The sequence below is a fragment of the Emydura macquarii genome, unplaced genomic scaffold, assembly GCF_026122565.2.
Source record: "Emydura macquarii macquarii isolate MOO-44397 ecotype Brisbane River unplaced genomic scaffold, CSIRO-AGI_Emac_v2 contig_3305, whole genome shotgun sequence".
Lineage (NCBI taxonomy): Eukaryota > Metazoa > Chordata > Testudines > Chelidae > Emydura > Emydura macquarii.
Genome location: NW_027133442.1, coordinates 1,424,901 through 1,439,540, shown reverse-complemented (window position 1 = coordinate 1,439,540; position 14,640 = coordinate 1,424,901). Strand labels below are relative to the sequence as shown.

The following is a 14,640-nucleotide window of genomic DNA, read 5'->3' as shown; positions in this document are numbered from 1 at the left end:
ATCTAACAACCACCACCACCAACACCTAATGTACCAAAATAAGTGTGATTCAGACAGAGAACAGAGCAATACCTCTGTGCAACAACTGGGCTTCAAGGAAAATAAACAAATACTTTGAATGATATGAAAGAAACTCTGTAGCTGGTCTATGGACAACCTTAATCAAGAATAAAAAGCATAAAGGGAAAAAAGAAGCTAAAGGCTGAAGATGACAACCTGATCTCACAGCTGAGACTTGTGCTTGGAGGAAGTGGTGTCATTCCAGGAGCAACCTCACCATCAGAAGCAAGCTCCCCAGAGGCTAGGGTACACCAACTCAAAGCAGCACCAGACCCTACCTAAGACCTTGTCTACACTAGCACTTATGCCGGCAAAACTTTTGTCGCTCTGGGGTGTGAAAAAACATACCTCACCCCTGAGTGGCATACATTTTGCCAGCATAAGCACTTGTGTGAACAACGCTAGGCCAGCAGGAGACACTCTCCCACCGACATAACTACCACCGCTCATTTAGGTGGTTTTGTTGGTGGGACTTAGTCAGCTCTCCTGTCGACATAACGCAGTTAGACAAGCACTCTTACAGCAGCACAGCTGTACCGATACAGCTGTGCTGCTGTATTTTAAGTGATTAGCCCTAACAGATGCAAAACCTTCAGACAGACCTCCTTTGCTACGATGATCAATATTCCCCACAACACGCCTTTCAAAATCCATTGGGCCTACACCTGCCTTCTGTAACATGTGGTGTACCTCATCCAGTGCACTAAATGCCTCAGTAATAACTATGTGAGTGAAACTAGACAATCACTATGCTCCCGAATGAACTCTCACAGAAAAATGATAAAAGAAAAAACAACGTATCACCCATAGGTGAACTGTCTTCACAAAGTGATCACTCCCTATCTGATCTGTCAGTCCACATCCTCACAGGAAACCTGGCCAACACCTTCAAAAGACAAGCCTGGGAGTTTAAATTCAAAATTTTGCTAGATACTTAGCCCTGGTCTACACTACAGAATTACTTTGGTATAACTACGTCACTTGAGGTGTGAATAATCCATAGCTCCTCTTCTTACGGAGGTGGACTAACTAAACCAATGGGAGAAGCTCTCTCATATCAGCTTAGAGCATCTTCATTATAGCGCTACAGCGGCACTGATGCAGCATTCTAAGCATAGACTTGCCCTAAAAATCATGGACTGAATAAAGACACTGGATTTATTGCCCATTGCAACAATCTGTAGTCAGAGCATTCGTCTGGTATGTGGAAAACCCAGGTTTGACTCCCACCCTCTCGACCAGAAGGGGAAGAAGGGAGATCACTATGCAAATCCTCCATCTCAAGTGCACACTCTAACCACAGATCTATGGGATGAGTATGAACATGACTCTGTAGTCCAGTAGTTGGGGCACCCACCTGGGAGGTGGGAAACCCCATATCCAGTCCCTCCTCCAATCACTTTCATTGGTCAGCCACAGTCCAACAGCTTCAACAGAAGAGTCAGACAGAGCCCCTACATCACAGTAGCTCATAGCTCAGTAGTTAGAACACACCTCAGAGGTGAGTGATCCCTGTTCAAATCCTTTTTCCCCCTCTGGAAGAAAGAAAGGAAATTGACCCTGGGTCTCCCACATCCCAGGTTAATGTTCTAACCACAAGGCTAAAAGTTACACAGTGCAAACCTCCTTCTCCGGCTTTTTTGTGTGACCATAACACCCACACTGGGTCAGACTGATGGCCCATCTAGCCCAATATCTTGTCTTCTGACAGCAGCCAGTGCGCCAAATGCTTCAGAAGGAACAGAATAATCCATCCCATCATCCAGTCCCAGCTTTGGGCACTCAGAAGTTTAGGGACACCCAGATCATGGGGTTACATCCCTCACTATCCTGGCTAATAGCCATTGATAGACCTACCCTCTATGAATTTATCTAATTCTTTTTTCAACCCAGTTATACTTTTAGCCTTCACAACATCCCCTGGCAACAAGTTCCACAGGTTGACTGTGCATTGTCTGAACATGTTGTCACGCTGTCTGGAGTGGCTCAAGAGCGAGGGTACCAACGTCAGGACAGACTGTTAAGAAGCAAGGCACAAGCTCCAAGCTAGTGGTGAGTTCTATTAAATTTTAGATCTAGATTTCACCAACTAATCACTAAGTGTAAAGTCCTCAGGCACTATGCCAGCTTTAACATGGAGTCACAGACAGTCCACATAGGTATTCCAATCTATTTTGCCAGCCATGTAAGCCTGCTTTTGTGATAAATAGTCCCTTATGCCAAAAGTCACAATAATAATCAGGTAATTCCCAATCTCAAAAGGACCAGTCACTCATCCTAGATCAATTGCACCTTAGATCTCAAATCAAAAACACCACATGTAGCCAATCCTATAATAAACTATTTAAAGATTTATTAACTCAAGAAAAAGAAATAGGAGAGTTATTTACAAGGTTAAAGCAATAAACACACCTGCAAGTGAGTTACAGTCAGAATCCAAAAGGTGCTAGAAGCTGTTCTAATATGCAAGATCTCTATTCCTTTTAGGAACTAACCCAGGCTAAACAGCTGGGGATCCTTTGCTCATTCTTAGAAATCTTGCCCTTCCAAAGTCCAAGCATCATAGAGATACAGTTTCTTCTTGTTAGGGATTTTTAGTCTCTTCCTCCCAGAGTTCAAGCTGATGAGATGAGTTCACAAACACCTCTCCTCTTCACGGGTGGGAAATGAATGTAATTAACAAAGAATTTGTCCTCCCCTGTTTCACAATGGTTTATTTGGTTTCAAAGGATCTTCTTGTTGGGCAGGACTTAACACCTTCTGTAGGAAGCCAGCATTTTACATTAATTAATGCCTCTTTCCTCTTTGGTGATTTACACTAATGCAGAGAATTACAATGCAAATGCTTACTACCACCTTATAGTATGGGACACCGACTTATAAGTGAGATTAATACATGCAACATCCTACAAGTGTTTCATAAAGTCTGAACACCACATATTCTTATAAACTAACATCTATTTTAAGAAGACTAAATACACAGGTGAGCCAGATTGGTTTCCCGCTATGCATTTGTCAGGGTTCATTGAGATCTAGGGGCCTTTATGGTGCCACATACTTCCCTTTGTGTGTTTTAAACTTGCAGCCTATTAATTCCATTGGGTGTCCCCTGGTTTTTATGTGACATTAAGGGGTAAACAACACTTCCTTATTCACTTTCTCCACACCATTCATGATTTTATAGACATCTATCATATTCCTCCTCCCACTTAGTTTAGTTGCTTGACTATAGTTACTCCATTTTTGCAGCTTCTTTGTTTATAAGGCAAGGCCGTTCCACTCTGTGCACAGATCATGGAAAGTTCTTAGGAATGCAGAAGGAGATAAGCCTCTGCCGGATTCAGCAAGCTATGCAACCTTGATAAATAAGCTGTAGTTAGCTGCAAAACATCTGTAAAAGTATCTTATGAATAATGTATGCCAGATAATATAGACCAATAGGTGTAGAGAACATAGGTTTATGCCCTTGTAAGGGGGACATGTATGTTACTGTCATATGTATGTAGGTAGCAAAAAGGTATAAAACTGTCTGTAACTTTGAATCTGGGGTCTTTTTCCACTGTCCCCATGTGGGCTTGGAGACTGACCTCTGCAGAATAAACTACTTGTACGGAGACTGTCCTGACTAAATTTGTGTGGGTCTCTATCAGTGCAGGGAAACGAGCTTCAAGGAATCTTTTCCCAACAATTCTTCTAAGATGAGCAGTCCTAGTCTTTTTAATTTCTCCTCAGATGGAAGCTGTTCCATGACCCTCCTCATCTTTGCTGCCCTCCTCTGTACTTTTTCCAATTCTAATATATTTGTTTGAGATGTGGCAACTAGAACTGCATGAAGTATTCAAAGTGTGGCCAGCCAATGGATTTATGTAGGGGCATCATGATATTTTCTGTCTTCTCTCCCCATCCTAACAGTTCCTAACATTGTTAGCTTTGAGTGGCTCTTGATTCAGTCACGAACATCTGGTCCCAGCCTGATGGCATTGTACCTAAAGCTACAATGCCATTTCCCACTCTCTGATACAACAGCTAAAACGTCAACAGGAAATATATTGCTTAGTTTGGTTTTTTGAGGATTGTCATTTTCCTTGGTCCCACTTGCATTTCCCACCATCCCTACCTATATCTGTCTTGTATGTCAGATATTTTGATTTCACAAGGGTCTCAAAAGGTTTTACTGCATATAGGGTCTTCTTGGAGTTCCATGAAACAAAACTGCATAAAATGTTAGGGATTAGACAGTCAATGTCTGGAGTATCATCATCCAGGAAATTCTAAATGGTTAGCATAAAAGCCTAGAGTAGCCTGAAATGTAACTTTGCCTAAAAAACTATGTGCAAACCTGATTCCTTATATATATATATATATCAGTCAGAGGTAGTCGCTTTAGGGCTTGCATAGCTTTTTTAAATGCATATAGTATCAATGAAACCACTTATTGTGTCTTTTTCTAAGCCACACCACACTGAAGACACCTTTATTTTTCAGGTAAAAGACCAAGTCAGTCAGTCTGAGGCTTCCCTTTGGCTCACCCAGTTTTGCAGTATGGAGCACTGGCTCTTTACAATAATGTAAAACATTCTGTTTAATATATAAGACTAGCACACCTGAGCATTTTACCAGTGAGTCCAGGGGAGTCATTTTCCAGCCACACAGCTTTTTCAGGTTCCAGAGAGGAAGGATGATCAAGTGGTTAGGTTGCAAATCTGAAACCTAGGAGATGCAGATTCAATTCCCTATTCTGCCACAGACTTCCTGTGTAACCGTTGGGAAAATCGCTTAAGGATTGTCTATACAAACACTTAGTTCATGGCAAGCTGGGGTGTAAATCTACCCCACACTAGCCTGCCACACAGTAAGTGTCCATGTTGATGCTGATGTCAAGCAATAAAAGTTCCCTGAAGCACTCTGATCTACTCTGCTTTGAAATGGGAGTAGATTAAAGAGCACTAGGGAGCTTTTAATGTGCAGCAACAGGGTCCAGATGAATACAGTTTATGGTAGGCTAGCACGAGGTAGATTTACACCCCTGCTTGCTACAAACTAAGTTTGCGAATAGACAAGCCCTTAGACTCTGTGCCTCAAGTGCCCATCCACAGAACAGGGATAATAGTACTTCCCTATCTCATGCAGTGTTGCAAGGACAAGTACACAGAAGATTGTGTGATACTCACATACAACAGTAATGAGTGCCATATAAGTATGATAGATCTATTTCTTTTACAGTTGCCTATTCTGCCATCCTCATATTGATTAATTAGTGTTTCACAACCAAAGTAGCATCCAAGCTTACTAGTAGAGGGCTGCTTGGGAGAGCCAGTTCAGGGAGCGTTAATGTGGATGACAAGACTGCACTGAGCTCTGGCTGAAAAACTAGTATTTCCTGACGCTTCAAAGTTGCAATCTCCTCATATTGCTGTAAAATAAGGCAGAAAACCTTATATTAGGCAAGAAATTGATTAAATTTCCAGATGAAAAGTATGATTTCTTCAGAACTATAAAAGTTAACACTCAGAGAGAGCAGTTGAGACTTGAGAGAGGCAATATGTTGTTGCGGCAGTATGACTATTCTACTTCTCAACTCCAGGAAAGTTATTATTGTCAAAATCTCCTTTAGCAAAATATTCTTCTGTCTGCATGTATGAATTGGGACAGCTATATTCAAGTCTGTTCTCCAGGACTGTGTATGACTGCTGCATGCAAATATCTGTTAAAAAGGAAAGATAAGTAGTAGCCTGTAGTTTTGAAATCCTGTTGTAGGGGACAATATTTTTTCCCATATTTAATATAAATTCTCCTTCCCATGAAGCATTTGCCCTCACTGTTTGAAAAGCAAAGGTAATTGGTGAAGTCAGTCACAATGCTAAGTGCAGTACGTAGCTATATAAGTTATCTACTTGATTTTTACACCTCTCATATAAAAAGATCCTGATCCTCACCAACAGTCATTCAAAATCATTTATTAAGTGTTGAGTAATCACAATATGCTCAGATCTGTACACAATACAGAAGATAGCACATCCTCCAATGAGCTCACTGAATTAAGACACCAGGGCTTGAATCTCCACAGCCTTGCACCTAGTGTAGCAATTAACACCTGTGCATAGTGACTTAGGCAAATGGCAACATTTTATATCAACTTTACATAGGTTGAAATTACTATACAAGGTGCAGGGCCCAGGTGAATGAGGACCAGACAATACTGTCCAAAACACCATCTCATACATTCAACAATATTCTTGTACATTGGGGAGGGAGCGGGGGAGTCTTCATGCAAGTGCTGGATTTTTATTGTATGTTCAAGTCTTGGTGGTTTATTCTTGAAATGGCTCACAAAAAGTGTGATTCAGGGAGGAATTTAAAAGTGGAGAAGGGAGGATACTTGGAAATCTCTTCTTCAGAAAAAATAAGATAGGAGGGGAGAAACATAACCAAGCAGCAGACCCCTTTTATGCTCATATCCTCTTAATACTGTTCCAATGTTATGTTTGAACATAATCAACCACTTAAGGGAAGAATGTAAGCAACTACTGGGAGATGCAAAGCTGTCAGGTGGTTTAGTTGCCATATTCCTTAAACATTCCTTAAAATAGGTGCTTTTAAAAATTTTACCCTGTATCTAAGTTTAGGACTTAGGTTCTTAAATAACTGTGATGCTTGTGAAAAATTTAGCCTTAATCTAATGAAAAAAATCCTCAGATTCTAAACTTTTTTTTTTTTTTTCCAATAAAAATACCACTTAATCACTACAAAATTTTGCAATGGCCAGTGCTCAGATAGGATTTGCACAAAGGCAATGTGGCAGATGCCTTTGCAGCAGCAGCAGCAAACTAAAACACACTTTGGTGTTAATACCATTGATAATACTGGCCCAAACACAAAAGTAAACAGCCCTGCTAATTTCATTTCCTTTCAAAATGGGGAGAGGAGGGAAAGAGTGTGTGCCAAATGGAGAAGGCCCACTGGATATTACTTTTTTTAGACATCTTGTTAAAACAAAACTAGACAGAGCTATTCAGCTATATCCTTGCATCTGGCCAAGCTATACTTGGTACAGGACCTGGGAGGGAGACACAAGTGACATTATACCACCTTTCTTATCCTGATCCTGACAGAGGGTGGGGGGGTCACTTAAAGTTGCTTTAAAATTACAGCAACTGGTGAGAGCATCTTAAGGATGGGTGGTTTCAATGGCACAGGATCATCAGCCCAAAATTTCCCAGCCACACTCCCTGTAGTAGGCATGGGGTCAGGGAGAGAATGTAAGAAGCAGATGGCATAGAGCCTGCTCTCCCACCTTTATGCCACCTGGGGTTTCCACTATGCAACAGGAAACACCACCTGGTTTCAAGCCAGCTTTCCATCCCCCTTTTCCCCTCCAAAGTGATACTAAGAAGAAGGCACTAAGCCAAGTACCTGGTTCATGACTTTTAATCTTTACATCAATATTGTACTAGAAACAATAGGTGTGAAAAATGCTAAAGTTGTCAACAGTATTTTTTTTAAGGACATGCTATGCTAGCTACAAGTAAATATTGTTACGTAGATAATTTTTGGATTACCACCAAGATCTTGGACAGGTGATTTATTAAATCCACAAACACTTTCTAATTGAAGCAACTACTTATATCCAGTCTCATGATCATCTACATTGTCCTTAAAAATACATACAACTGGGTAGCCTTAAAAAGGTTCTTCTACACGAGGAGTCAGAGTTTTAAAGGCACCCCACTCCAGGCACTGGTGCATCAGGCCACAGCACCACTCAAGTTTGGCCCAGCCATCCCTCCGTCATGACTGAGAACCAATTCATTACACACAGTTTGAGATATTAATAAAGGCCAACATTTTTAAAATGACTAGTTATTTGGCGTGCCTCGATTAGAAATACCTTAAAGAGTCCTGATTTTCAGCACATCCTGAAAATCATGCCCCTTTAATGCGTCTAAGTTTTGAATCCCAAAACTGAGGACACCTAAAATTACTAGGTTTTTTTTTTTTTTTTTTTTAATTTAATGGGTTGCAGCCCACGAAAGCTTATGCCTCAAGAAATTTGTTAGTCTTTAAAGTGCTACAGGACTCTAGTTGTTTTTGCAGATCAACCGCTGTCATAGAAGTTATTCACAATGCCATCACAAAAGTGGGGTGTTAAAGAAGCTAAATAATTAATTTTAAAATTTTAACAATCTGTATATGTACTTCACAATGAAAAGAAAAATGTAACTGCCTGAAATAAAATAAAATAAAATAATAAAAGCGACATAATCAGGTAGCTTAGGTCAAAATGCAGTTCTGTTTAAAAAACAAAGTTTAAACACTCCTAATAATAGAAATGGTTTAATGATTTTTTTGCCAGTTTTTCAGATGACGATGTGTTTACACGTCCTCCTGCTGTGTGTGCAACAATCACTGACACTGTGCTAGAGTTTACAAAATGCAGGAGCATTATTTATTGCAGTAGCCATCAGACTTTTTTTTTTTTTTTTATAAACACTCTGATTCATTAACTCAGTGATCCCTTCTGGCTCTGCAACTTCCCTGGTGTCCACAGACCCCTGTGTCTATGCAACTGACTTCAGTGAGGTTCCACACTAGCAAAGGGGTCCACACACACAGAATAAGTTGCAGAATTGGGGCCAAAGACACCACCTCCCTGAACTCTCGGTCCCAAATCTGTACACTCCATGAAATAGTCGCAGTTTTTGGTTACATAAAGACATAACATTGGAACGGTATTAAGATGACATGAACTTAAATGGCTTTACTACACGTTGGTGAACTGCGACTTGATTATCATCAGTTTGTCTGTTTATGTTTACTCCCTGGACTTCCCATCTAATAGGAGCAGGTTGGGACGAGGGGGAATAGGAAGAGGGTAGTCAGATGGCTAGAGGACTACAAGAACGAGTGAGTCAGACTGACAAATAGAGACTGGAGGCGGCGGGGGGAAGGGACAACCAGGGACTAGAGTTGTGCTGGGAGAGGACAGACAGGGAGGGAAGTTGGAAGGTCACACAGAAGAGCCAAGATGCGCAGTTGAGGGGGGCAGAGAGACAGACAACGGGGGCACAGGAAGGGAGGACACAGAGGAAACGGGGAGAGCACGGACGGACAGACGGAGGACCGAGAGAAACGGGAGGGATGGAGGGAGGGGGGGCAGACAGCAGAGTTATGGGGAGGGGGGCGGACAAGGGAACTTTGGGGCCGGGCCAGGCAGACGGGGCAGCTGCGGGCCGAGGGGCGGGCGCGGGGACCCGATCAGGCCGCGCCGGGAGGGCTGGCTCGGTGCGACTCCCCCCGGGCCCGGGCAGCGCTAAGCGAGCGTCGGGGCCTGGAGCGGCCGGAGGAGGAGGCGGCGCCGACCCCAGCTCCTCACCTGTCCCGGAGCCGCAGCTGGAGGCTGCCCAGCACCGCGCAGACGTCGCCGCTGCTGCCGCCGGGCTGAGGCCGCCGAGCTCCCCGCGCGACGCCGGCCGCGGTCGCCTCGCACATGCCGCCCTGTTTACACCGGTGTCCTAAGCGACAGCTCCCAGCATGCACCGCGGCCCCGCAGACCCCGGAAGGGCCAGGCGAGGGGCCTCCCCTCGTTTTCGGTTCCGCCCCCGCTACTATGGGGGGGGGGGGGGGAGAGGAGAGCGCGCGCGCTCGCGGCAGGCGGCGAAGGGGTGGGGCCTCGTTCTCATTCTCGCTCCGCCCCGTGACCACGCCCCGTGGAATGCTGCCCGGGCCCCGCCCCTCGCTGGGTTCGTAGGCACACAGCCTGCAGCCCGGACCCCCCCCCCAAGCTGCCACGCCCCCAGCGCCCCTGACTGCTGCCCTGGGCTGTGCCCCAGCAGCGGGCCACTGTGATTTGTGAGCCCTTGAGGTGGGGCTTTGGTGACCTGCCTCCTAGGGGCCCACTTGAGCCCTCCACAACCTCTGACTGCCTGGCAGCTGCCCTGGTGCTGGAGGAAAAGGCAGCGAGGCTCCCCAACTATGCTTGCCCCAGCAGCGTTTTTGGCCCTCATTGTGTCCTTATGGTTCATACCCAGAGAGAGGCACCTGGTTTGTGGCATTAATCTGTGGGCCGTGTCACAGGATGAGGCCCCGCAATCTCAGTTTCCCTTTTAAAAAAAAAAAAAAAAAGCCAGTTGTGATGCTCTCTCTCCTGGTGGGGGAGGTAAGCTTGAAAAATGTGACTCTCCTGTTGCTGCTGGAGTAAGGTTTGCCTGAGTATGCAGACAGTGTTATGGCTTAGCGCTGACGACGTGGCTTGCCTCAGTCACAGCCCTGTGGACTCTTATGATTCTTTGTTCAGTTTTGGCTTGTTTTTTTCCATGATGCTACGTAATCCAGCCATGTTGCTGCAGCCTTTCATTCAATGATTTGCCTTCAGTCACCCTGCCCTGGTGGGACCTGCCTGCAGCTGGCTCTTGCTCTCCAGCTTTGCCCACAACTGCAAATTAATTGGACTGGGTTGTAATGCATGTGCCCTGTACTGTTCTATGGAGCCCACTCTCAGGATATCATGGAGCCAGAGTTGGAAGCCAGCTTGCAGTCAACTGAGCAAGGGGAAACAGAACATAGGCTGGCCAGCTGAAGAACAGCTGAGCTGCCAAGGACTGGGGAGGTGACACATAATAGGGAAAAAAAGCTCTGAGCTGGGACAGAATAAGCAGCAGACTCAGCATGCTAGCAGCCTACCGTTGTTGAGTGTTTTGTGGGCATCACAACAGAGATGAGTTTTAGAGGGGGCATTGAAGGAGGACAATATTGTGGATTTATGTATAGTTACAGAAAGCTGTATCTCTAAGCCGGGGTGCTCAAATCTATAACAGAAGAAGAAATGATACATTGAATGGAAATGCAGACAACTACAAAAAGTTTAAATGTACTTAGAACAGAAAAGTGATCAGTACACATTTATAATAAAATGATTAATGGCATTAATCATCATCACCCTCCATTAGAATAACTTTCCTAAAGCTAACACACTAAAGCATCAGGATTTGTTTACATTCTTTAATTAGCAGTGTAACAGATATATTGTGTGTTTATATTTTGCTTCACATTTCTTTGACCCTGCCCCTGCCCCCAGGGCAATAACTATATGCCAATCAGGGCATCACTCAAACTTGTGAAGAGAGCCACATTCCAGGATCTGAAGCATCACATGTGACTCAAAAGCTGCAGGTTGAGTAGCTCAGTTGAGATCTAACAGCAACTGACCCCTCCTGCAGTTCAGGGTTCTTCTGTCACTTTTTAATGTTCTGTAGCACAAGTAGTGAATCTCAGCACTTCTCAGTTTCACATTCAGATAACAAATTTTAAATTTAAAGTAAAAGGCATTACTAGATACATGCAGTAGTACTTAACAGTCCCTAAATTAACTTCCATCACTTGAATAACCAGAGCTGCTGCCTGGCTTAGCCCTCATATATCCACTATAAATAAATGGCTCTCATAAAGATATGGGAGGTTTTAGCTCATGGAAAAGCTTACACACTCAATAAGACACATATGCAAAGGATTTGCAGATTTGGGAGCCTTTTATTATTGAATTCACACAAAGTGTGATTAAAAATACTCTGCTGTTCTATTTTCTTTCTAATGAAAGCATATAAATGCTATTCAGGCTTCTTTTGCTAGATGATTTCATACCTACTGACAACCAGAAAGACAATTTTGCAGCTAACCCCAATCTCTACCATATACTGAACAAAACCCTGGATCTGAACATGCCTGAAATTTGGGAGGTTTGAAATCTGGATCCAGACTTTATAACTCAGATCTATTAATGCCTAATGTTTCCCCAAACATCTATGGAAAAAAGAGTTAAATCATACTCAGAATAGATCAGATTGCTTAAAATAATGAAAAAAGTGCTGTAATGTATGGCCTGATCCTGCATCATTTAAAGTCTATGGGAACTTTGTCATTGACTGCAGTGGGTCCAGGATCATGGTCCCCCATGAATGTTTCCAACACACAATTTTCCTCAGAAGTCTTGCTATATATGATGTTTTTCTTAAAGCTTCAGCGGCTGGAGTCAAGTGACTCTGTGACAATCTCAGCTTTCATTTTATTTTATTTAAGTAAATGTCTAGCACAAAAAATGTTGAAAATGTGACTCTAGGGTACCCTAAAGGTTCAAAACCCAGAAGGAAAAAAGTATTTTTAAATCTCATGGTTTTTAAGCCAATTTCATTGTTTTGGAGGGCCTGACTCAGTACTTTTGAATTCTTGAGCTTGTGAACGCTACACACTGTGCAGGCTACATTGAGAAGTTCTGCAGCTTCTAACCATCCACACTTCCCAAGCGGCACTGGGAGGAGCAACAGACTGAAGCAAAGACAACCCTAATCAGTTTCACTCTGATCTACTGAATCATGGGGGAAGGTAAATTGAAGATAAATAGAGGTGCTACAGCAGCTCCATAATTAAGCTCATGTGGAGTAATACTAAATAAGACCTCTTTTCCATTCCTGTCTGCTAACACTGAAATCAGAATAAATAATAGCCCATTTTTGATGCAGTGTAAAACAAACATTAAAGAAAAAGCATGTTATTTTAAAGGGGCAGCCACAAGACCCTGTCTGCAGGTTGGACACACACCCTGTGATGGGGGAGTCACCTCTTAAGTGCCACCTATCAGCTAGTTGTGGTACTTCATTCCTTTTCTCACCCCTGGTACCCCCACCCCCACCCCCGCAGGTTGCCAGCCAGCCTAGTTGGCAGGTCTTCAGTGACTTGGCCCTCTAGCCAAGTCACCAAGTCCAAATTAACCCCTTCAGGGCTATGAAAGAGTCCAGAAAATAAAAGTCTCTTTGCCTTTGCTAGGGTCTTCTTCAGCCCTGCTCTGAGCCCTTTAAATCCAGCCCCTTTGTTCAGCTCCCAAATAAGGCCCTCTTTTGGGGTGTATGCCACTAACCGTGGCCAGTTGGAGAACTCGGGCCTACCCACTACTCCGGGGTCCAATCCAGGGACTTTATGCACAGCAGCTGTCAGCCATGTACTGTTTACTCCAATCTGTCACTGCTATTTCCCTGGGCCACTTCCTACTGGGCCCATTTTATCTCTAGCCCTATCTCAGGGCCAGTGTCCTGAGGTTCTTCTCTATCTCCAAGCCAGAGAGGAGCACTCTTCCACACACCTCTGGTCCGAGCCAGGAACTGACCTGCTCTTTGCTTTTTGCTTTTCTATGGCAAAGATGACTTGACTGAATACTCTATAGCCACCACCAACTAGAATTCCTCAGTACTTAGCAGTTTATAGTCTCTTCCTCTGCCCTGTGTCTTTCAGGTAATATAACTTTTTTAAAAATAATATTCCATTTCCCCAATGTTTTTACTAAATAACAATGTATTTTTGTTACCTTAAGACATTTGAATGCCTCAGAAAACTTTTCCCTGTTTTTATCAAAGGCTTACCTATCCATAAAAGATGATAAAGTGTTTCTTCCACTTTACAGTGTACACATAGTCCATCTTTGTGTCTACGTATATGAAAAAGACTTCTGTTTAAACCATAATAGCCAGTTAATTCTCTAAACAAAAGCACTTCATTAATACTATCCAGGCCCCAAAGCATGTCCTTATCCTCAACTCTATGGCACAATTCAAAAAAATCTTCTGCCTCTTTTTTTCTACCAAGGGCAGGGTCTACCCTTAAAATGCTGTAATGGAGCAAGTGCACTGGTGTACAGCACCCACTGTAGTGCTTTACTGAAGACACTACAATGCCAACAGGAGAGCTTCTCCCGTTGGCATAATTAATCCACCTCCATGAGAATCGGTAGCTATGTTGACGGGAGAAACCCTCTGGCCAATATAGCATTGTCTACACCAGTGGTTATATTGGTTTAATTGTGTTGAGGAGGACTGTGGATTTTTCACACCCTGAGCAACATAGTATATACCGATGTAAGTTTATAGTGTAGATCTGGCCTCAGCTACATTTTTTGATATTCCTGATTTTTCTGTACTAGGCTTTGAATTCCTGTTTACTCAAGGGTATTTCTATGTCAATCCTGCCAGTTCTTACAGCGTCTTTAGCTGCTTTGTCTGCCATTTCATTCCCTATTATCCAAATATGTGCTGAGATCCAGGCTAGTGCAATGTGTATCCCCTCTGTATTAACTCAGTGATTAGAAATATAATTTTTGATCAAATCACTTCTACATACGGAGACATTCTTTTTTATCACCATAAGGCCTGAGATAGAATCTGAAAAAATGATGCTGGGCATACATCCCAGATCCAATTTAATGCTAGCATTATTGCTACTAGTTTAGCTGTCATGACAGCTACATAATCGGATATTCTTTTAGATGTACTAATTCCCAATTTTGGTATACGTCATCCCTATTCTTACTGTTTCTCTCTTTTTTGGACCCATCTGTATATATTTGACAAAACTGATTCCACTTTTCGTCAATATACTGATACATTTCATTTTTAATATCCATTGTCTCTTTTTTACCTTTAAGTTTATAAAATAAGTCTAAATCCACATTTAGACATGCAATTTTCCATCCATAACTAATTTTCGCAGGACTAAAAGCTTTTATTTTGTTCAGGTTTTCCTTGTCTTTCCACTCCTGCA

The 14,640-nt window shown here is 43.0% G+C and overlaps 1 protein-coding gene across 3 annotated transcripts in view; it reads right to left on the bottom strand.

The window, feature by feature from the left end:
• KIZ (kizuna centrosomal protein) overlaps positions 1-9,644 on the bottom strand; it is a 113,092-nt gene extending 103,448 nt beyond the window's left edge. For all 3 annotated transcript variants that reach the window (XM_067532851.1, XM_067532853.1, XM_067532852.1), the window contains exon 1: positions 9,434-9,644. In XM_067532851.1, the coding sequence (XP_067388952.1) occupies positions 9,434-9,549 (116 nt within the window). In that variant the 5' untranslated portion in view covers positions 9,550-9,644. The remainder of the gene's footprint in view (positions 1-9,433) is intronic.
• Positions 9,645-14,640: the final 4,996 nt, after the last annotated feature.